At 38.9% G+C, this 23,979-nt stretch overlaps 1 protein-coding gene across 1 annotated transcript in view; it reads left to right on the top strand.

Annotated features, from left to right (window-relative positions):
* Positions 1 to 6,078: 6,078 nt before the first annotated feature.
* LOC118206566 (phospholipid phosphatase-related protein type 1-like) overlaps positions 6,079 to 23,979 on the top strand; it is a 29,311-nt gene continuing 11,410 nt past the window's right edge. Inside the window, exons 1-2 of the mRNA XM_035379381.1 lie at positions 6,079 to 6,635; positions 20,369 to 20,462. Coding sequence (XP_035235272.1) covers positions 20,403 to 20,462 — 60 coding nt within the window. The 5' untranslated portion in view covers positions 6,079 to 6,635; positions 20,369 to 20,402. The remainder of the gene's footprint in view (positions 6,636 to 20,368; positions 20,463 to 23,979) is intronic.

The raw sequence follows: 23,979 nt of genomic DNA, 5'->3' as shown, positions 1-23,979 counted from the left end.
AATTTGATTCGAGCTATAACAGGCAGCCAGTGGAGGGTAGTGAGCAGGGGAGTGACGTGGGAGTGTCTGGGGAGGTTGAAGACCAGACGAGCCGCAGCATTCTCATTCTCGCTGAATTCTCATTAAGTGTTAGCATTCGGTTCCTTGGGAAAAGCTGCTAACATATCAGTTAGCTTTAAATAAGCTTTTTAATGTATAGAAAGCTGAGGAAGTTGTTTTTTCCCTCAAGTTTAGTTCTGGATTCCCACCCATCGATTTGAGTCAATTTTCAGTATATGTATTTCATAATCTGTAAGATAAATTGCACATATATAAATACTCATATTTTGATTGAAATATATTAAGCACACCAAATTCACCTTACTTGTGTTCCTCTTTGCTCGGGTACTTCCATATTAAATATGTTCAGCCGTGCAGAAGATCATCCCGTCAGAGAACCAGCACATTAATTCAGGCTTGCAAGATCAGGGGTGATCAGGGGTGATTCAGGCGTGCAAGATCAGGGGTGATCAGGGGTGATTCAGGCGTGCAAGATCAGGGGTGATCAGGGGTGATTCAGAGTCCGAGATCAGGGGTGATTCAGACGCAGGTATAAAGGGGGATATTTAAGCAGCGTGCTGATCTGGGTCCATTGGGCGACTCTGTTAAGCAGTTCAGCGGTGTATACAGCCACATACCATTCCCCCGCCTTTGTGTTTCTGGAAAGCCTTTTCTGAGCTCAAATGCATCGGTTTTTGAGGTCTTGTCGTTACCATGGCTACCTCTTCAGCCTGGTTTATTTATAGCTCTGTGTAGTATTCTGCTACCGTGTGTGTGTGTGTGTCCACTGGCCTTCTGAAAGTATGCCATTTTAGTTTGGGACCTTTCTTTACATATTACTCCATCAGTATCAGCATGTTTCAAGAAATGTGTTCCTGTTTTTGAGTGAATAAATCAGACAGATTGATAAAATGAGAACCCACTTTTGTTTTGAATAATTTTTAAAACCGCGGCAGTTAAATTGAAAAACAAATGAATTATTGACTGTGATTTTTGCGATATGTGGCACAAGTCTGCCTTCATCTGTGACAGGCTGTTATGTATCATTATGTCTCTATCATGCTTATCATGTGCCCTAACTGTGCTGCTTGTATATCTTGTGTCAGTAGCTTTTTGTTTGCTTTGGCCAGTGGGGAACTGAAATAATTCCTTGATTTATAATGCACAAATCTGTCTGTCAGCCTGGGATAATTAGTGTCTGAAAAATTGATGAATAATATTGACGCACAAAGGTCATTGATATTTTCCACAGCATATTAAAAATGTCTGTCAAATATAATTCAAAGGCATCGTTTATGGTAGGTAGTTTGATCACGTTAATTGGCAGTAGAATAATAGGATGTCCTGTCATTGGTCCTCACAGTGACGGCAGCAGGACATTTCTCCAGCTTTGTTTCTGAGCCGTGACTTCCACCTCAGACTGTGTCATTCTGGTTACGAGCCAGCCACTCAGATACTTACGCCCGTCCGCACCAGCATCTCCATGACAACAGGGGGAGGGGCCAGGAACTCCGAGGGAGGGAAACTGGATGCCAGAATCAATACATGCGGGGTTAAATGCAAGCATATTGAAACTGAACAGTGCTTATATTACACGATAATATTAATAATATGCTGAGTGTGTGTACAAATCAATTTCCCAGAGGCCGAAGGAAGATCCAGTGCCTGGTGCCTTGTTGTTTTTATTCTGTGGCACACTTGGCTGGAATTAGCAGTTCATACACGTGTCTGATCCACATTTATGTGTGGCAGGAGGGAAAAGCATGTTAGCGCATTCCTTACTGGCATACTGGTCCAGCAGCTAAAAATGTGTATAGTGCACTTCCATGTAAGTTTTCATCATTTTGTCTGATTCTGATCCCACATATACAAATACCAGACATTCAAAATTAACATTAAAATGACTATGACATTTGCATAGTGCCATATTACTAACTAATCAGTTGGTATATAACGTATAGGAATAAAGTTAAGAAATATAAAGTATAAATTCACTGTTTTCACTTCTGCATGTTGCAAATTTCCCTTTGTGACGTGTATTAGCATTCCTGTGTAATTAAGTGGCCTAAAAGACGTCTGTGGTATATATGTGACTGCTTGTGTACATGTGGCTCCTGCAATGTGCTATGCTACTTTGTTTTATGCCCCATTTTATAAATGGCCACATATTAAATGGCCACCACATAAATAAGTGTAAATTAGGAAGCGGTTTAATTATTTAAAAGTGCTCCCTGCTAACTATTTTCCTTTTAGCTGTGCTCTAGCTCGTCTGGCTGGTCATTGTTATTGTTGTTTTCTTCCCGGTCAAATTTATCTGAATTTAACACAGTGACCCAAAAAAATCATTCATTTGAGATCCTTAAGGAGGCCTTGACTGCTTTGTTAACACTAAAAGATCTGTAGTCACCAAGTATCTGTAGCTACAATCAACACTGCTACCTCGTCAGATTAGATTAGTGCATATTTGATCTGAACATTTGATGTTGAAGCTTCTTATTATGATTAATCCTAATTTTTTTGCAAAATGATTATTTCTTATTATTTTGTGTTAATGGCTTCATTGTGGAATGTCACCACTGTAATGTCACAATGACATCGAAAAAATATGGCCTTTCCCCTATCCCCCTGTATATCCCTCTATATATACCCCTGTATGTACAGTAGCAGACAACCAAAAGCTATAATAAGACCCAATTCTACTCTGATATAAAACGTGGCTGATTTTGTATCTGTTCTCAGTTAGCAAAAGGACTATACAGAAATTCTAAATTTGTGGTTTTCAGCTTTCAGACAACAGTGGGATACTAATTACAGCAAAATGCTGTTTTCCCCTCAGATGATTAGAGGTCCAGTAACACACCGGCAGGGACAGAATGCATGTTGCTCTTATGCAGCTGCTGGGATCTGAAATATGGCTCCATTACAGGAAGCGATCGTGGCATACATCACGTCACATCTGCGTAAGAGAAAATGGCATCTCTCATTGTGTTTATGGTAATAGACTACGCTTAAACTGGATTCGCCTTTAATGGGCTGGAAAAACATATCACACAAGCATTCGGGAGAAACACTGCTTATTACAATTGCACATTATGGAATAGAAGTGCTTAAATAATGAAGCTTTTTGTAGTTTCCTGATTTCATTAATACATTTTATTGCGATTAGGGTGATTCTCAGTTCACTCCTTGCCCCTGGGTATATGGGTAATGTAGGCTGCTGAATCACACATCTCAGGCATAATAGTACACAAGTGCAATTATGTTTTATTTAACACCATAAACCAAGCTAAAAGTAAATAAAGTGAAAAATAACACTTACTGATATGTAAATAAACCAATGTACATAATAATGTAGAGTGCAATTCAGTCTCAGCAGTGTAGTCAAACAGCCATTATGAGAATCTGCTCTCATTGGTCGAACCCCAGCAGTGGTTCCAAATCCCCGCCCCAAGAGTCCTGGCCTGTTCCATTTCAGTCCCGTTCTCATCAGGGCTATCTAAATGTCATTTTTGGGGCCGCAGTTAATAATTGTGTCATTTCTACAAGAATCATCTACTACAGCGCCTCAGAAATTAACAAGAATTATATATATATCAGTATTTAAGTGAGTACTTGATAATAATTTTGGGATATATATTAACAATAAAAACTGTAGTTGCTTCCTGTGAAATGGATTCTCCCCATTCCAGCAAAGGCTGCATGATATGAAACCTTGAGACAGACAAAGATCCTCCTCTCCCTTACTGCTAGGACACATGAAAAGCCGTTATTTTGCGTGTGCCAGGCTTGTGCGGGATTGTTAATTATAAAGGTTGAAGCGCTGAGCGCTAAATGACATGCGCTGGTTTGGGTCATCGTCCGAGTCCGTGTCATTCCTCTGTTCTCAGTCTCACATTCTCTCCAGAGCCAGTAATACTGCAGGCTATCAAGAGCCCTGTTAATGACAAGGCATCACCCAATACTAGAGTACCTGGCTTCTCAGGGAAGGAGATCAAACACAAGCCTGTCCTCCCCTCTCTTCCCTGGGGCTAGTACTAGTCCCACTTCTGCTCTGGACACATGTACCTGGACCAGGGGTCTCGCTTCACATGTACCTGGACCAGGGGTCTCGCTTCAAAGAGCTCTGCAGGACTGGAGAAGATCATAGGTGCTTCTGAGGCACGTTAGATGTCCCTTCCACTGCTCAGTCCACTGCACTTTGAGCTTCTGGCTGTCATGGTGATGAGGCTAGCCAGGGGTACGGTCACTGGCTCACAGGGTAAAACGCCTGTGGTGTCTGAGAGGACCAGGGTAATGCCTATTTGATTCTATTCAATAGCTATTATCTAGGGTGGCAATCATCAAATGAAACACCAAATTCTGTGGATCAACCTAAGTCAAGATATAAAGCATAGTCTCTGTGGATGTATGGAACAGTAGGCCGCAAGGGAAATGATAAGCTTTTCTTTAAACTGAAACATTTTCAACTTTTCCCCATTAGTGGAAGGACGAGCTACCACAGTCCTCTTCCGGCCGTTGGTGTCTTGGCTGTTTCCTCAGTCCTCTGGATGCTGTGTCTAATGTCCTCCTCTTGTTGACAGGATGACATTATTGACTCCTTCCTTGTATATTCCATTTGGATCTCTGGCTTTCCAGGGAGCATCTCAAAAGTGTGTGTCCTTCGGGCCCCCTTCTCTTCCATGAGGCCCTCTTTGTATAGGGTCTCTTCCTGAGCTGTTTGTGGCAATGTCCTTGTCTTCAATGCCCCCCCCCCCCCCCGTCATTGTTGGATGATTCAGTCTCCCAGTACTCACTTAACCTTCATCTGCCTGGCCTTTACAGAGTGCAGCCCATAAAGATACGGCTTCAGCTTCTTGTGTTCTCAAAGGTTTTTCCCCCTAGTCTCAGATATTTCACTCAAGGGTCTGAAGTAAGGTCACTGAATTTTATGTCGGACAAGTAGACATTACATTATTTAGTGGCTTGGCGGACTCCCTCATCCAGATCAACTCACACAGCAGCCTTTTCTGTTAAATGATTTCTACTGTATTTATATAGCTGGATAGTTTACTGGAGAAATTGAGGTTAAGAGCTTGTGCAAGGGTGCAACTGCAGTGCGACAAGTGGCATTTGAACCGGCGCTCTCTTAGTGAGAATTCCAGTTTATAAGCACTACACAGCACCAGTGTCACAGCCTGCAATTGAGTTCAAGGAGGTTTAACCAGGGGTGGAAAATCCAGGTCCAGGAAGTAAAAGTCCTTCCCAGTGTTTTGTTCCAGTCACCTGAATTTGCTACTTAGCACAATTCTTCAGCCAGGAGGTAGAACTAATTAATTAAATCAGCTGTCTGAGTTCATGGGTGGAAGAAACACACGGCAGGACTTTTATTTTCTGACCCCTGAAAAAGCAAAAACAGCACATACATCTGCACCATGCACAGAAAATGTAGCACCCTGCTGTACAATTGAGTAAATTATCTACAAATAAGAAAAGGTCCTCCTAGTGTACCTATGAGCACAGCTGGGTAAATGAGAACAAGTGTTGTTAGCACAGGGAGCTTTGGACTTAATTGGACTTGGAGTTAAATCGGAGCATTTATGCTCCCTTGCAGTTACAGGAGGACAATCAAAATGAGCGTTATAACTGCCTCGGGGTATTGTGGGTTAGGGTTCTCACAAATGAGATGTGACTGCACAGAGCAACTGGGCTTTTAGTCATGAATATCATAGTGGCTGATGAAAAAAATACTGTGTATTGCTGAAGTATTTGGACATTGACAGAATTTTTGTTGTTTTGACTGCACTTTGGATTTGAAATTTAAAAAAAGATCATTTTAACACATAGTCCCCCATTTTAGGGGACCAAGTATTTGGACTGATTAACATAATCTTAAATAAAGTCGTTATGTTTAGCTTTAGTACGCACCGATATGCATATAAATACTCTCAAATTAAAGGTGACAGTCTGCACTTTAACGCTATATTAATTATTTCATTTAAAATCCAATGTGCTGGAGCACAGAGGCGAAACAACAAAAATGGTGTCACTGTCCCTTACGGACTGCACTATAGACCGCCAGATCCTATTGTTGATACGATGCGCTTCCATGTGGGTTTCTTTGCAAAATCGTATAGATTTCACTCCGTCAATAAGAGTTGCATTTGTATCATCATATAGGCTATTTCACAGACAGAGGAAGACGCAGAAGGGGGAGGGGCACGGTACTGCTTGCTCATCGCGGCTCACGGCATTAGCGTTTCTGCCAGAGATGACGAGGTCAGCATGGTAGTATCACACTGTCCAGCTTTATTATAGTCTTGTCGTTTTTCAGTGATCGCTTGGTGTACAAGGGCGATACCGCACCGCAGCGAAGCGTGGCCGCCCGTCTCCTTCCCTTGCCCCCTGAACCGCTGTGCTTTTACGAGCTCCACCCCCCTACTCACTGCTTGTGTTCAACCTCTTCAACAAACACGACATCCTGTAATCACAACCCAGCCGAGTGCCGTGATACTGGAAGAGTGGAAAAGACCATGGACTAACACCTGTCATTTGTGGGATTTCCCTCTTCGTTCCTTTGATGCATTTCCCTCCTCACAAAAGGAAATCTTGATCGTAAGGTAAGTTTCGAAAGGAGAAGGGTTGGTTGATGAAAATATTGCTGTTTTCTGTAAGGGATATGCATGATCTTTCCGTTATCAGCTTGCGTGCGCGTTTTATCGTTGAATATCGAGATGTTTGTTACTAATTATGGCAACATAATCTTTGGTTGCACCATATTTACTCCTAAAAATGCAATATTTCTTTTGCGTCGTAATGACTTCCAGCAAGACCACATATATAAATACTGAAGCTTAGGTTAATGGTACGTGCTCCGTCGTTTAAGACATGCATTACTTCACCGCACTGGTATCGTTCTAATAGATTCGCCTAGCAAAATATTTGTAGAAACATAATAGAATTACACTTAATAAATCGAAGGGAATTCTGGATCGGGGTTTTCTGGAGCAAGCCAGGTTGCTTTTTTCAGGACGTGTGGATTGTCGGGATTCCATCAGTCCGCCAACCTCATACACGCCTCCATCAAATGTCATTTTGAGTTGTGGGTTACAACCGATGTGTGCCACATGGTTTTTTTTTTTTTTTAATATATTTTTTATTTACTTCATTTTGGCAATCGCCATTTCATAATATACTGAATAGATATAGTATATTTGTTATGAAATATGCAGTACAGATATATGCTTCGATAACCAAATATGAATTGTGCATTTAACATTCTTATCATCATTATATAGCCGATTATGTTATAGTGCAGGAACAACATATAACAGCGTGTAATTGGTGCTTGCTTGTTAATAACAGTAACATGCACTCATCTCAAATGCATTCAGTATCCTTTTCCACAGATAATTTTACTGAAAACAGTCCACATTTTGTATGATTATTATTATTATTATTATTATTATTATTATTATATGGCCTTATTTGTGCACTGTGAGAATGGCATTTTAAACAATCGTTCACTGTTTATTTATCATATACAACGTAATATTGACTTTGTATTGTTATACTCTACCCATCACTCCGGACATGAATTAAAATAATTGTTATGCAGTGCTGTGGATGTTATGTTGCTGTGAATATCCCGGAAGGAACAGAAGAACGCAGAAGGTAGGATGTAGGTTGCAGTGATGTCAGAAAGGCATATAGTGTTCCTGAAGTGCAGTTTAGTTTTCACCTGACTGAGGACTGCCTTGTTTGATTTATTATGCATTTTAAAAAGACACCCACATATTTGTACTTTCTGATGTTCAAAAATGGGATAAAGACAGAAAAGAAAGTTTATGAGATTGTCTGTCTGGATGGATGGACCACCTTCATTTTCACATTCAGCCTCCAAAATGTGCTTGAGATAAACCTGGGCAATAATAATAATCTCAGCCTGTACTTTTTATACATATTTTACAGTTGCAGAATTTTCAGCTTAATGCCTATGAATCTTACACTCTGTTTCTGATGTTCAGCTTTGATAGACCATTTCTGAGTGGACAGCAGTTTATTCTGCAATAGTCTCTTGTACCATCTCATTACTTCCCGTTTAGAGGTGTTCCCCCTCCTTGGTCTGTGGAAGAGCGGTTTGCTCGTACTGTGTGGACCGTAGCGCTCAGTTATGAGGTCAGGTTGAGCAGACTGCTGAACTCATAAACCAGGAATCTGCAAGTGGATGAAATGGTTTTAATCAGCAGTTCTCCTCCCATCTCAGCGAGACTGAATGTGGCCTGAAGGATCCTGCTCTTAATTGGCAGTGCTGTGAACTGCATTGTCATTGGCTGATCAGCCGGATTCATTTGATGCATTTCAATTTGTCTTCTGCTTTACAGCTCCAGGCCTTTTCAGGGTAAAATAGACTCGCAATGAAAGCGGTTTAAATTTTACATTACCGAAGGGAAATAAAGAGATACAAAGAGGAGGAAGGGAGAAGATTTAAAGTTTTTATGTTGGAGCTCAGGTAATGGCTGTCTGGACTCCACTGCTTTGATTTCTGCCTCGTGTGTCAGAGACACGTGTAGGAGGGCGTCGCTGTAACTCATGCTGAGGTGCATTATGGGTACTTTCATACTCTGATACTTCTGGTCAAAAGTGTCAAAATATTGTATATAAAAAAGACTAATATATAAAGCATTTTTAACACAGTACAATACTAGCTGTTAGTACTGAGGCTGAACTATACTCCATGTCCAGTCTTGTTAGTATAATTTCCTTGTTCATATTGTGGCTAATAGTGCAGGTAAATTATTCAGCAACGGTATAAAAACCCAGCATTCAGGTCAGCTTTTTTTTGTCAGCGCTTATGATGTTAGTGCTTGAATAAGAGGTAGGAAGGCACTGGCCAGATGCCACATATCCACAATGTGTTTGGCAAGTCTATTCTGGCTGAGCACCGCATTGCCAGGGATACTGCCATGAGCATCTCTCAAAAACTGCTTTGGCCGTATATTGGTTAGGGAACTGGGCTTGTAGCCCAGAGGTTGCAGGTTCGATTCCCAGGTAGGACACTGCCGTTGTACCCTGGAGCAAGGTATTTAACCTGTGTATCTTCAGTATATATCCAGCTGTATAAATAGATACTATCTAAAAAATGCTTTAAAAAGAAGTTGTGTAAGTAATTCTGAGTAAGAGCATCTGGTAAATGCCTGTAATATATATGTGTACATTACAGGCATTTATACTGAGGGCACCTTCTCTCTTTTATAAGCTTTGACTACTCTGCAGTATATACTCTGCAGTTATGAAATTATTCAGATGTTCAAAATTCTGACAAATTGTAGAGTTTATTATGTGAAATGTGCAATCGTAGAACCTGCAATTAATATCCATGTCACTTTATGGAATCTAGTTAGAGATCATATTTCTGAAACTAGAGTCCGAGGCCTGAAGTAGACCTGAATGTTGACTCATTCAGTTCATCACAACTTTTAAATTTCATTTTGGCAGTCACTGGAGTCACCAGAGGGTTTGAATTCAATTATGAGTCAAAGCTAACAACAAATGTTTGATTGAATAGTGTCCTATTCTGACTCTTAAGACAACATAATTACTCATGCCTTGTAGCCATTTGTGGTGTGTTAGATGGATTGTACTGTACTATCACTTTTCACGATAGTTTACCGTTTGAAAATACAGAATAATCGGCAGGAAGGAGACCATTTGTGATAAACCACAGCAAACTCGGAGCAGGGACTGTGTTGCGCTCATGGAAACAGAGGCGTATTAAATCCAGTCTCATGATAGCATTCATTTCTGTCTGTAGCCCATTTAAAATTTGAGAAATCTCTTCCTTGCCATGTCATTAGCACATATACTGGTCTCTCCCAGTATAGCAGGTGTAGTGAAATCGGAAATATTTACAAACCTTTGTGTTACATGCAGGGGAACATTCAGGCTCCATACCTTCTATGCTGACCTTTTTAGTGTTGATTAATATAGTAATTGTAAGTTTGAGCACATCTTAGTTGGCTCGTAAAGTCTCCAATTATAAGGAGGTAGGGGAAAAAATCCAGCTCTTAATTTCTCCCTCAGGTGGCAATGTTTTACATTTGAGTTGAGCGTATTCAGCAAATTAACTCACTTTCCCTGGCTTTTGTGGTGTCAGTATGTGCACTCAACGTGAGATCATTTGCCTTCAAATCCGTTTTGTTATTGTATTGAATACTTAGTATTGTCTAGAGTACATTCCGTTTTTCTCTGCAAGCAGTGTGGTCTAGTGGTTAAAGATAAGAGTACATATTCAAATCTTGGGGAGGATTACAGAATGTACGTACTACAGCTGAATTCTCTCAGTAAACATTGTGCTGTATGAATTACAGATTCATGATAGCATTGGAATCTCATTGGCATCGGCTTGATAAGTTAGTGACCCATATCATGGTGGAATGCTTTTGGCTGTAAAGGTGATACATTAGATGTCCTACTGGTGCTTTAAATTAGGTGCAAATATCATGCTCAAAAAGTAGCCCAATCATAGTCATTTGAACGTCTTTTTTTATTTATTATGAGCTGTATCATTTCGACCAGCCAAAGCTCACAAGCCCAGCTATGCAGAGACTCATAGCTCTCTAGACTAGGGGTGATGTAGAGAGGTTTGATGGTATAGCATGGTGTCGGAAGAGCTGGTTATCATACATCATTTCCCACATCTACTGTAATAACTGTCTGCTGTGTTGGTGGCATATCATGGTATTTGATATAAATTACACAGATTAAATGTGTGTTGCTCCAGGATCTTACTGACACGTTTTACAAGATTACAGTGGTGATACAAGCCTCTGTCTCGAGCCTGAGCATCTCTCTGACGCTGCTGAAGAAAGCTGTGCCAGTTCTGGTGCGTGCCTGCTCGCACTGTTAAGTTACAGATTGATGGGAAATGAGTACGTGGTTACCAGGGTAACCGGGGTTAGGCTGCAGTTTAATAGCTTCAGCTATATATAATTTGCCAGACATGCTATAAATGGTCCAAATCCCAAATTTAAGCCCCATCTGTCACCATAAATATGTGTCTAAGCTTATAAAATATGTAAACTATTTTGTCTCCAAATGCAATATTATACCATGTTGTACCAACGTATACCGTTGCCAATTAAAGTAGGTCGAGATACTGTATACGGTGTTGTATGTACAGAAGATCCAGTAGGATGTTTGGGTGTGGCACTCTCATTCCCAAACAAAAATATTTGTTGATTGTTGGCTGGCAAAATGCAGTCTTTGGATTACATCTTCTCATCTGCCAAAAACTGCTGGCAAAATCCTACTATTAGTATTATTATGGAATCACTGACTCCATTTCATTACTAATCTTCATAAAGATTTTTTTAATGCACCAGACACTGTAGCTTTTATTTAAATAAAGGACATAAGTCTTATAGGATCTGATTAACAAACCTGTGTCCTAACCGTTCTTCAAGCTGCTGAACACAGCTGTGAACTTGCCTTTACTCTCAGACTTACCGTTTTCCTAACCCTAACCCTAGTTTGGGCCCTTAACCCTAATTGAAGCCATTGGTAGCTTGGAAAACATCAGAAAACCCATTTAAAATTGATTAAAAATCAAGGTGAATATCACAAATACAATAATACAAATGCAAAATAATATGTTTCAGGTCTTTTAAAAAGATTTTTTAATTGAAAAAATATTAATATATTGCTCATTTTTTTATGGCCATAGGTACCCATGCTACAGTAGAAAATATTTGACTCATTCAAAATCATTAACAAACCTGTGCCCTAACCATTATTCAAGCTGCTGAACACAGCCGTGAACTTGCCTTTACCCTCAGACTTACCGTTTTTCTAACCCTAACCCTAGTTTGGGCCCTTAACCCTAATTGAAGCCATTGGTAGCTTGGAAAACATCAGAAAACCCATTTAAAATTAATTAAAATCAAGGTAAATATCACGAATACAATAATACAAATGCAAAATGATATGTTTCAGGTCTTTTAAAAAGATTTTTTCCTTGAAAGTTTTTTTTTATATATTGCTCATTTTTTAATGGCCATAGGTACCCATGCTACAGTAGAAAATATTTGACTCATTCAAAATCATTAACAAACCTGTGTCCTAACCATTATTCAAGCTGCTGAACACAGCCGTGAACTTGCCTTTACCCTCAGACTTACCGTTTTTCTAACCCTAACCCTAGTTTGGGCCCTTAACCCTAATTGAAGCCATTGGTAGCTTGGAAAACATCAGAAAACCCATTTAAAATTGATTAAAAATCAAGGTAAATATCACAAATACAATAATACAAATGAAAAATGATATGTTTCAGGTCTTTTAAAAAGATTTTTTCCTTGAAAATTTTTTTATATATTGCTCATTTTTTAATGGCCATAGGTAGCCAAGCTACTGTAGAAAATATTTGACTCATTCAAAATCATTAACAAACCTGTGTCCTAACCGTTCTTCAAGCTGCTGAACACAGCTGTGAACTTGCCTTTACTCTCAGACTTATCGTTTTCCTAACCCTAACCCTAGTTTGGGCCCTTAACCCTAATTGAAGCCATTGGTAGCTTGGAAAACATCAGAAAACCCATTTAAAATTGATTAAAAATCAAGGTGAATATCACAAATACAATAATACAAATGCAAAATAATATGTTTCAGGTCTTTTAAAAAGATTTTTTAATTGAAAAAATATTAATATATTGCTCATTTTTTTATGGCCATAGGTACCCATGCTACAGTAGAAAATATTTGACTCATTCAAAATCATTAACAAACCTGTGCCCTAACCATTCTTCAAGCTGCTGAACACAGCTGTGAACTTCCCTTTACCCTCAGACTTACCGTTTTCCTAACCCAAACCCTAATTTGGGCCCTTAACCCTAATTGAAGCCATTGGTAGATTGGAAAACATCAGAAAACCCATTTAAAATTCATTAAGATCAAGGTAAATATAACGAATACAATAATACAAATGAAAAATGATATGTTTCAGGTCTTTTAAAAAGATTTTTTCCTTGAAAAATTTTTTATATATTGCTCATTTTTTAATGGCCATAGGTAGCCAAGCTACTGTAGAAAATATTTCACTCGTTCAAAATCATTAACAAACCTGTGTCCTAACCGTTCTTCAAGCTGCTGAACACAGCTGTGAACTTGCCTTTACTCTCAGACTTATCGTTTTCCTAACCCTAACCCTAGTTTGGGCCCTTAACCCTAATTGAAGCCATTGGTAGCTTGGAAAACATCAGAAAACCCATTTAAAATTGATTAAAAATCAAGGTGAATATCACAAATACAATAATACAAATGAAAAATAATATGTTTCAGGTCTTTTAAAAAGATTTTTTAATTGAAAAAATATTAATATTTTGCTCATTTTTTTATGGCCATAGGTACCCATGCTACAGTAGAAAATATTTGACTCATTCAAAATCATTAACAAACCTGTGTCCTAACCATTATTCAAGCTGCTGAACACAGCCGTGAACTTGCCTTTACCCTCAGACTTACCGTTTTTCTAACCCTAACCCTAGTTTGGGCCCTTAACCCTAATTGAAGCCATTGGTAGCTTGGAAAACTTCAGAAAACCCATTTAAAATTAATTAAAATCAAGGTAAATATCACGAATACAATAATACAAATGCAAAATGATATGTTTCAGGTCTTTTAAAAAGATTTTTTCCTTGAAAATTTTTATATATTGCTTATTTTTTAATGGCCATAGGTACCCATGCTACAGTAGAAAATATTTGACTCATTCAAAATCATTAACAAACCTGTGTCCTAACCATTATTCAAGCTGCTGAACACAGCCGTGAACTTGCCTTTACCCTCAGACTTACCGTTTTTCTAACCCTAACCCTAGTTTGGGCCCTTAACCCTAATTGAAGCCATTGGTAGCTTGGAAAACATCAGAAAACCCATTTAAAATTGATTAAAAATCAAGGTGAATATCACAAATACAATAATACAAATGATAAATAATATGTTTCAGGTCTTTTAAAAAGATTTTTTAATTGAAAAAATATTTATATATTGCACATTTTTTTTATGGCCATAGGTACCCATGCTACAGTAGAAAATATTTGACTCATTCAAAATCATTAACAAACCTGTGTCCTAACCATTATTCAAGCTGCTGAACACAGCCGTGAACTTGCCTTTACCCTCAGACTTACCGTTTTTCTAACCCTAACCCTAGTTTGGGCCCTTAACCCTAATTGAAGCCATTGGTAGCTTGGAAAACTTCAGAAAACCCATTTAAAATTAATTAAAATCAAGGTAAATATCACGAATACAATAATACAAATGCAAAATGATATGTTTCAGGTCTTTTAAAAAGATTTTTTCCTTGAAAATTTTTTATATATTGCTTATTTTTTAATGGCCATAGGTACCCATGCTACAGTAGAAAATATTTGACTCATTCAAAATCATTAACAAACCTGTGTCCTAACCATTATTCAAGCTGCTGAACACAGCCGTGAACTTGCCTTTACCCTCAGACTTACCGTTTTTCTAACCCTAACCCTAGTTTGGGCCCTTAACCCTAATTGAAGCCATTGGTAGCTTGGAAAACATCAGAAAACCCATTTAAAATTGATTAAAAATCAAGGTGAATATCACAAATACAATAATACAAATGATAAATAATATGTTTCAGGTCTTTTAAAAAGATTTTTTAATTGAAAAAATATTTATATATTGCACATTTTTTTTATGGCCATAGGTACCCATGCTACAGTAGAAAATATTTGACTCATTCAAAATCATTAACAAACCTGTGTCCTAACCATTCTTCAAGCTGCTGAACACAGCTGTGAACTTCCCTTTACCCTCAGACTTACCGTTTTCCTAACCCTAACCCTAATTTGGGCCCTTAACCCTAATTGAAGCCATTGGTAGCTTGGAAAACATCAGAAAACCAATTTAAAATTCATTAAAAATCAAGGTAAATATCACGAATACAATAATACAAATGCAAAATGATATGTTTCAGGTCTTTTAAAAAGATTTTTTCCTTGAAAAAATTTTTATATATTGCTCATTTTTTAATGGCCATAGGTACCCATGCTACAGTAGAAAATATTTGACTCATTCAAAATCATTAACAAACCTGTGTCCTAACCATTATTCAAGCTGCTGAACACAGCCGTGAACTTGCCTTTACCCTCAGACTTACCGTTTTTCTAACCCTAACCCTAGTTTGGGCCCTTAACCCTAATTGAAGCCATTGGTAGCTTGGAAAACATCAGAAAACCCATTTAAAATTGATTAAAAATCAAGGTGAATATCACAAATACAATAATACAAATGAAAAATAATATGTTTCAGGTCTTTTAAAAAGATTTTTTAATTGAAAAAATATTTATATATTGCACATTTTTTTAATGGCCATAGGTACCCATGCTACAGTAGAAAATATTTGACTCATTCAAAATCATTAACAAACCTGTGTCCTAACCATTATTCAAGCTGCTGAACACAGCCGTGAACTTGCCTTTACCCTCAGACTTACCGTTTTCCTAACCCTAACCCTAATTTGGGCCCTTAACCCTAATTGAAGCCATTGGTAGCTTGGAAAACATCAGAAAACCCATTTAAAATTTATTAAAAATCAAGGTAAATATCACAAATACAATAATACAAATGAAAAATGATATGTTTCAGGTCTTTTAAAAAGATTTTTTCCTTGAAAAATTTTTTATATATTGCTCATTTTTTAATGGCCATAGGTAGCCAAGCTACTGTAGAAAATATTTCACTCGTTCAAAATCATTAACAAACCTGTGTCCTAACCGTTCTTCAAGCTGCTGAACACAGCTGTGAACTTGCCTTTACTCTCAGACTTATCGTTTTCCTAACCCTAACCCTAGTTTGGGCCCTTAACCCTAATTGAAGCCATTGGTAGCTTGGAAAACATCAGAAAACCCATTTAAAATTGATTAAAAATCAAGGTGAATATCACAAATACAATAATACAAATGAAAAATAATATGTTTCAGGTCTTTTAAAAAGATTTTTTAATTGAAAAAATATTAATATATTGCTCATTTTTTTATGGCCATAGGTACCCATGCTACAATAGAAAATATTTGACTCATTCAAAATCATTAACAAACCTGTGTCCTAACCATTATTCAAGCTGCTGAACACAGCCGTGAACTTGCCTTTACCCTCAGACTTACCGTTTTTCTAACCCTAACCCTAATTTGGGCCCTTAACCCTAATTGAAGCCATTGGTAGCTTGGAAAACTTCAGAAAACCCATTTAAAATTAATTAAAATCAAGGTAAATATCACGAATACAATAATACAAATGCAAAATGATATGTTTCAGGTCTTTTAAAAAGATTTTTTCCTTGAAAATTTTTTATATATTGCTTATTTTTTAATGGCCATAGGTACCCATGCTACAGTAGAAAATATTTGACTCATTCAAAATCATTAACAAACCTGTGTCCTAACCATTATTCAAGCTGCTGAACACAGCCGTGAACTTGCCTTTACCCTCAGACTTACCGTTTTTCTAACCCTAACCCTAGTTTGGGCCCTTAACCCTAATTGAAGCCTTTGGTAGCTTGGAAAACATCAGAAAACCCATTTAAAATTGATTAAAAATCAAGGTGAATATCACAAATACAATAATACAAATGATAAATAATATGTTTCAGGTCTTTTAAAAAGATTTTTTAATTGAAAAAATATTTATATATTGCACATTTTTTTTATGGCCATAGGTACCCATGCTACAGTAGAAAATATTTGACTCATTCAAAATCATTAACAAACCTGTGTCCTAACCATTCTTCAAGCTGCTGAACACAGCTGTGAACTTCCCTTTACCCTCAGACTTACCGTTTTCCTAACCCTAACCCTAATTTGGGCCCTTAACCCTAATTGAAGCCATTGGTAGCTTGGAAAACATCAGAAAACCAATTTAAAATTCATTAAAAATCAAGGTAAATATCACGAATACAATAATACAAATGCAAAATGATATGTTTCAGGTCTTTTAAAAAGATTTTTTCCTTGAAAAAATTTTTATATATTGCTCATTTTTTAATGGCCATAGGTACCCATGCTACAGTAGAAAATATTTGACTCGTTCAAAATCATTAACAAACCTGTGTCCTAACCGTTCTTCAAGCTGCTGAACACAGCTGTGAACTTGCCTTTACTCTCCGACTTATCGTTTTCCTAACCCTAACCCTAGTTTGGGCCCTTAACCCTAATTGAAGCCATTGGTAGCTTGGAAAACATCAGAAAACCCATTTAAAATTGATTAAAAATCAAGGTGAATATCACAAATACAATAATACAAATGCAAAATAATATGTTTCAGGTCTTTTAAAAAGATTTTTTAATTGAAAAAATATTTATATATTGCTCATTTTTTTATGGCCATAGGTACCCATGCTACAGTAGAAAATATTTGACTCATTCAAAATCATTAACAAACCTGTGCCCTAACCATTCTTCAAGCTGCTGAACACAGCTGTGAACTTCCCTTTACCCTCAGACTTACCGTTTTCCTAACCCTAACCCTAATTTGGGCCCTTAACCCTAATTGAAGCCATTGGTAGCTTGGAAAACATCAGAAAACCCATTTAAAATTCATTAAGATCAAGGTAAATATCACGAATACAATAATACAAATGAAAAATGATATGTTTCAGGTCTTTTAAAAAGATTTTTTCCTTGAAAAAATTTTTATATATTGCTCATTTTTTAATGGCCATAGGTAGCCAAGCTACTGTAGAAAATATTTCACTCGTTCAAAATCATTAATCAGTGGTGCATCAGAGATTGTTTGTGTAACTTTATCCCAAGAGTTAAGAACACACAGAGGATTTTTGGGCCATACACTGTTTCCTGGAATGCTAGCATGTGACTGAATGGTTATGAGACTCTGTTTTTTTTGGAAACAGGTTTCAAAGCATTTGGAGGGGCTGTGACTCGGTTCTCTGACTGCATGAGCATGAGAGACAAGGACTACTGCTATACAACAGTAAATACAAATGTAAAGACTGGGTCCAAGGCCAGGGTTAATTGGTCCACAATTAGTTTTTTGTTAACGAGTGCTTTAAGGATTGGCCTGTTAATTGAAATATCTAGTCACCCTTCAATGCATATACATGACAGGAAAGTGCTTATAATCAAGTGGAATTCAAACTGGCATTCATTCTGTCCAGTTGGCTTCCGATGAGTCACTGGAAAACAGTGTGAAATTTGTTTGAGGCTGATCTGCAGATTGCGATCAAAAATATCTGATTCTCTCCATGCTGAGCTACAGTTTCTAACTGGTAAAAATGGGGCTCAAAAGGGGATCTGCTGAAACGCAGAAACAGACAGATTGCATCCACGCTTATAACCCTGTTCATGTTTTAAGCTGGAAACAAAATGTGTTAATTTGTAAAAATTTAAAATGGTCTTTAAATCATTGTATCATTGTATAGCATGAAAGATACATGTCATATAAAGTATATAAAATCACAGCACTTCAGTTTTTTCTTTGTAAAGTGAGTCGTGTAGACTGCCATGTATCATAGAATGTGTTGGCTCCAGAATTTGTTTGCTAATCCATCAGCCTGTGCTGCAGCTGGAAGTTGAATGCCTGCGCTGAAATTTAATGTTTATTTAATGAAATTTAATGTTTATATTCCAAGCTGAAGTGAAGCAGGCATTGGAATGCTGGTGGTGTATGTTGAAGGTGCTCAGAGGAGGCTTTCTAACACAGAGTAACTCTGTTAATATCAGCTTTGCTGATGTATGAACTATAACCACCAGTGTACTTGAGATTTTTTAAGCTGGTAGTGGTTCTCATTAATTGGCTATGAAAGAACCTGATATACTCTTTGATTAGATTTTGCTGGACATAGCTTTTCAAGTTGCTCCTATTCAGGCCAAATTTATTGATTTTTTTGTGAAAGGGCTGATGTGCAGAAGGAATTATCTGTCATCTGAAAAGAAGAAATGAATCAGAGCTTATACTCAGTTACCTTGAAAAATGTATTTTTCGCTTAGATGTGTACTAAGTCCCTTCAGACTTAGCGATTTGAGATTCTTTAGGTTGAGTTCTGCTAGTAGAGTGAGGGGACATAAATGGAAATTAGCAAAAGGTAAATTCTGTACAGACATTAGAAGACTTTTTTTCACACAGAGAGTAGTCAATGTGTGGAGTAGTCTGCCAGGTCACGTAGTAGAGTCAGAAACTCAAGACCAGGCTTCTGCCCCGTTTGCAGTAATTTGGCCTGTTCCATCCGTTCATAACATTAAAGGCTGTGCTGAAGAGGTCTTTATTCTCAGCATAGGTGCAGAATGGAAAGTGCATGTTGTTGTAGCCACCGAGGGACATAATTTTGTTTTAACTTCTGTCCCATCCCAGAACAGGTATTCAGGGACTGGATTGGTCATCAGAGCAACACAATGTTTTTCAGTATCATAGTTTTGGAGAGGATTATATTGTCGTGGAAAGATGTAGAGAAAGCAAAACAGATTTTTATGTTTAATTGGTCCAAGTTTATTTTCCATGGGAGTAAACTTAATAGCCACTTCCACGCACTGGAATGGGTTCATTTGAATGAATATTGAAAGCATTTCTGGTGTCTGCCAATCTGCTAAGACTGATTTTCCGAGGCCAGCTTGGCAGCGCCCTCTTGGCTGACCTCCATGCCAATAAATGGCAGACAATCTGTACAACTCATCCAAAACTCACACTCAGTTCCCAGAGCTCCTGCCTCCTGGGCTAAATCCATAGGCTTCCCATTGCATCTAGCATTTTACTCAAAACATTGATTGCTATTTAAATATTTCAAGCAGGAAATTAATGTAAGAAATTCTTTAAGGAATAAAAATATTTTAATCATCGACTGTATTAGTGCTATGAGAACCATATCATTTCCATGATGATGATGGTAATATAGACATAAAAGGAGCTATGTTCGTTCCAGGAGGATTATTTGCTAATATAATCAGTCATACGACTTTTCTGCTTGTCATCATTTGTTACTTTACTAGCATTCAACTGTGAGAATAAAAAGCAGATATGTGTTTTACTGTGCTTTCTTCTTTAAAGTAGACGTGCCTGTGTGTCCCTGGCCATGGGTGTGAGATTTAAGCACTGAACCTAGAATTCATGAGCTCCTGAATTATGAGGAACTAGTTATCACAAAAGCATATCTCAGAATAGAGATAAGTACTAATATTAATTTGGCATCAATGGCATTGAAATAGTTGAAATATATGTGTGAACTCTGGCTCCAATTTGAAGGGGGTGGTCATGTTGAAATGTGATACGTTTTACAGTGCATGAATGTTCCTAAATGCGTGTTTTTGTTTTTCAGGGTGGGACGGCACTGAGACTCACACCAAAAGAAAATGGCTTTTGAAAACACATATCGCAGTTACTCAATCATACCATGCTTCATATTCATAGAGGTAAGACTAACATACTAACCAAAATCCATTATATTTTCCATAGGATCAAATGTGTCTAAACTCTCTTATTTCAATGGAAAGAATGCAGCTGTCCTTCGAGAATCATTTTGGACAAAGAGACATGGGGCCTGTATCACAAATCAGGATTACTGAGTTAGTTTAGATAACTGCAGCGCTTAGTAAAACCCGGAATTGTCCTAAATCTGGAACATGGAATTGAAGTGAAAAATGAACTGTTCCGTGTTTTACTCAGCGCAGCTATCCTGCTAGCTGCCTCGTGCTTCTGGCCCCAGGTGTATGCTCATGCTCATGTGAGCTCATGGGGGTGTTTTTTCCTCTTTCTCAAAAATAACTTTGACGGCACTATTTGGTTCACCATTTCTATCAGTTGTTTTTAATCACATGAAAACGCTTTAAATGTACAAATGATTTATTTGAAAGACTTGCAGTCCCAGTGAGGAAGATCCTCTAAACAGCCAAACAGCAGTGACGGCCATTTTCAACTCTTAAGAGCTACAGCGCTATCATGCTGTGATAATGCATCATGCTAATTAACATACAGAGTACAGTATAATTGGGGTTACTTGCATTAGCTAGCATTCTGCAGTCAGATATAAATCCGTCATCATGGACAAATACATATTTTTGCAGCACCCTGCACACCATGGAAGGGGTTTCAGATGCACAGTCAGGGATCTGGTTATGTCAATTTATGATTTCTGCATCTCGGCCTTGTCACCATGGAGACCCAGAAACTGGTGAAAACACTCAGTAATTACAGCCGAGCCATAAATTCCATGAAGATATGGACACTGCCCTGGGAAGAGAGGGGTGTGTGTGTCTGTGAACACTTCCGCTGCCTGAACTTGAGAATATTATTGCAGCATTCGTGATAACGCGTATGGACCTCAGGGTCAGTGCTGGCATCTCAAGGACGCACATATTTCTTGCCGAAAAGGACACTTGGATGTTGTTGTAGCCAGATCACTTCCTGTACAATATGGTAGTGGTTTCCTGTTTCATGTGTACAGTCCTTGGATTGTTTTTGTAAATTAGGTCCATTCTGAACTAGGCTTGATTGAATTTACAAAATGTGTTTAAAGTGCAATCTTTCTACTTGCAAGGCCTGAGCAGCTGGCATTAATACCAAAGCTATGTTTTTTTTTATTTTTTAGATCAGCTCATTTGGAAGAGTGGAGCATAGATTAAATGGCACCCTGTGTATTGATATCTGAACTCCGTATTGGAGTCTATGATCTATAAGTGTTTGCCTGGCCCTACATTCTGTCTTCAACAATCAGCTGTCCATTCCTAAAACTGCTTCTGTCTCTCCCAGGGAAACTGTGGGCCGTATAGCAGGCATGCTAGTCATCAGCTGTGGCACTATGACTGTGTCTGTCCTGGGGGGGGAGAGGGGGGGTTGGTACTGTGCTTTTGGGACTCACTGCCGTGTCCCATATGGTGTCAGTCTGTTCCCAAATCCTCCTGATGGAGGCCTGGGGGCGTAATCCTGGATGTGCTGGATAAGAATCACACGTTTCAGCGGTTTGAGGAGGACTAAGCGCTGCTTACCCGCCCGTGTTCGGGCGATGGAAGATAATCCCAGCGCTGTTTGCAAAGCGCGAAATGCCTGAGAACAGTGGGCAGACATAGCGCTGTGCTAGCTCTGCGTATCACAGCAGGCCAGTTGGAAATGCAGGAGTGCTAACGTGCTGTGCTAGCTCTGCATATCGCAGCAGGCCAATTGGAAATGCAGGAGTGCTAACGTGCTGTGCTAGCTCTGCGTATCGCAGCAGGCCAGTTGGAAAAGCAGGACTGCTAATGTGCTGTGCTAGCTCTGCGTATCACAGCAGGCGAGTTGGAAATGCAGGACTGCTAACGTGCTGTGCTAGCTCTGCTTATCACAGCCGGCGAGTTGGAAATGCAGGAGTGCTAACGTGCTGGCTAGCTTTGCTGCTGAAGAGGCAGCCTGCAGTCATACAGGAGGTATCACACGGGAAATCACGTCCCTTTAAACCGGGTAGCGCGTCAAACAAAGATCATACACAGACCAGCTCTGGATGTAAAACCAATCATATGTGCTCCAGTACTCTGCTATTACCAAGGAAGCAGTTGCAGACTTTAACCTGGGGTTTAAATGCTTGCTAGGCTGTTTAGTAAAGAGCTTTCTACTCCTGCGGTTTTTGAGTTCATGCACGTTTCATCTTTGCTCTGCTAACTAGTAGGTATCATTATCGAGTGAGTTTAGTAAAGGTCTGGTGTCGCCAAGTGGAATGGGGTGTAGTCAGTGCTGTGGAATATACCAATCTACTACCACCACTCCTCTAGTTAATGATACTTAAATGTATAAATAAGTGCAGATTAAGCCATAAATATCTGTTGAATATGGGCCTCATTAGAGGTGTTGGTCATCGTCACGGCTCTGTTTGGCTGACCTCGCAGTCCTGCTGCCACAGTCACGCTTTTCCAGCACAAGGCTGCGTTTCTCTTCCCCTGGTGGGAGGAGCCTCACTCGCTGCTCGTTAATAGTGCATGAGGAGCCTGCTGAGTGCTGATTGGTCAGGTGAAAGGGCTTCTGCTCTGGGACGCCCACATTTTCTCGCGCAGTTTCCCGTGCTTGGACTTTGAAGCGATTCACGGATCTGCTGTGATAATTAAAATCCCGGAAACACTGACCGCAAGGGGAAGGTTTTCACCCACAGAGTATTTTTCCAGTTCCCTGCGTGTTCTTTCTTTCATCTGGCCATGGAATTACTGCGGTTCTAATTGGCTCATTAAAACTCCAGCCTTTCCACTGAAGCCTGGGCTGGCGGTTCTGCCACGACATGCCAGCGGACTCTCAGGATACACACTGGTGTGTAAATAAGATGATTGATTAGTTGTGTTAATTAATTGCTCCACACCTGAATTTCTTTTTCTGAGAAAATCTAATTGGGATGTGGCAGCCTATGGTCACCCCAAATGGTCTGACCTGGCTTTTCCATTTAAATATCTGGCTCCAAACTATTAACCACATGAGTGTTGGAAATGGGGAAAAATTGATTCAGTTACATATTGAGATTCCTTTGCTGCCAATTTTTATATTCTGTGTGTAAATAAGCCCCTGACTGGGCAGATATTATATTCACAGTGTATCAGGCTGCCTACAAGCTTTACTAAGATAACGCCCTGTTGTAACCTTTTGAAACGTGTTTTAATGCCACAGTAAAAAGCATCATGTCTGCTGCACGCCTGTGGCCGGTAAGTGCTGTCATAATGTACACAGATCTCCCTTAATCTCAGCAGTGACTGCGGCAGCTTTAGACAAGCTCCTCAGTGCTTATTAACAATAATCACAGAGCTGAACAGCCAGGGCTGAGCCCGCTGTGGTCCTTTGGCCATGCTGTGTTTCCCACACGGCACAGACCCTCTCAGCTCATGAATTCAAACTGGAGTCAGACGGGCCTAAAGCAGTGGAGTTCTGCCACCTGCAGGCAAAGGAGGGTAGTGTTCATTGTTCTGCTTTAAGATTTCTGTG

Source organism: Anguilla anguilla, chromosome 10 (assembly GCF_013347855.1).
Source record: "Anguilla anguilla isolate fAngAng1 chromosome 10, fAngAng1.pri, whole genome shotgun sequence".
Lineage (NCBI taxonomy): Eukaryota > Metazoa > Chordata > Actinopteri > Anguilliformes > Anguillidae > Anguilla > Anguilla anguilla.
This window is presented reverse-complemented; position numbering and strand designations above follow the sequence as displayed.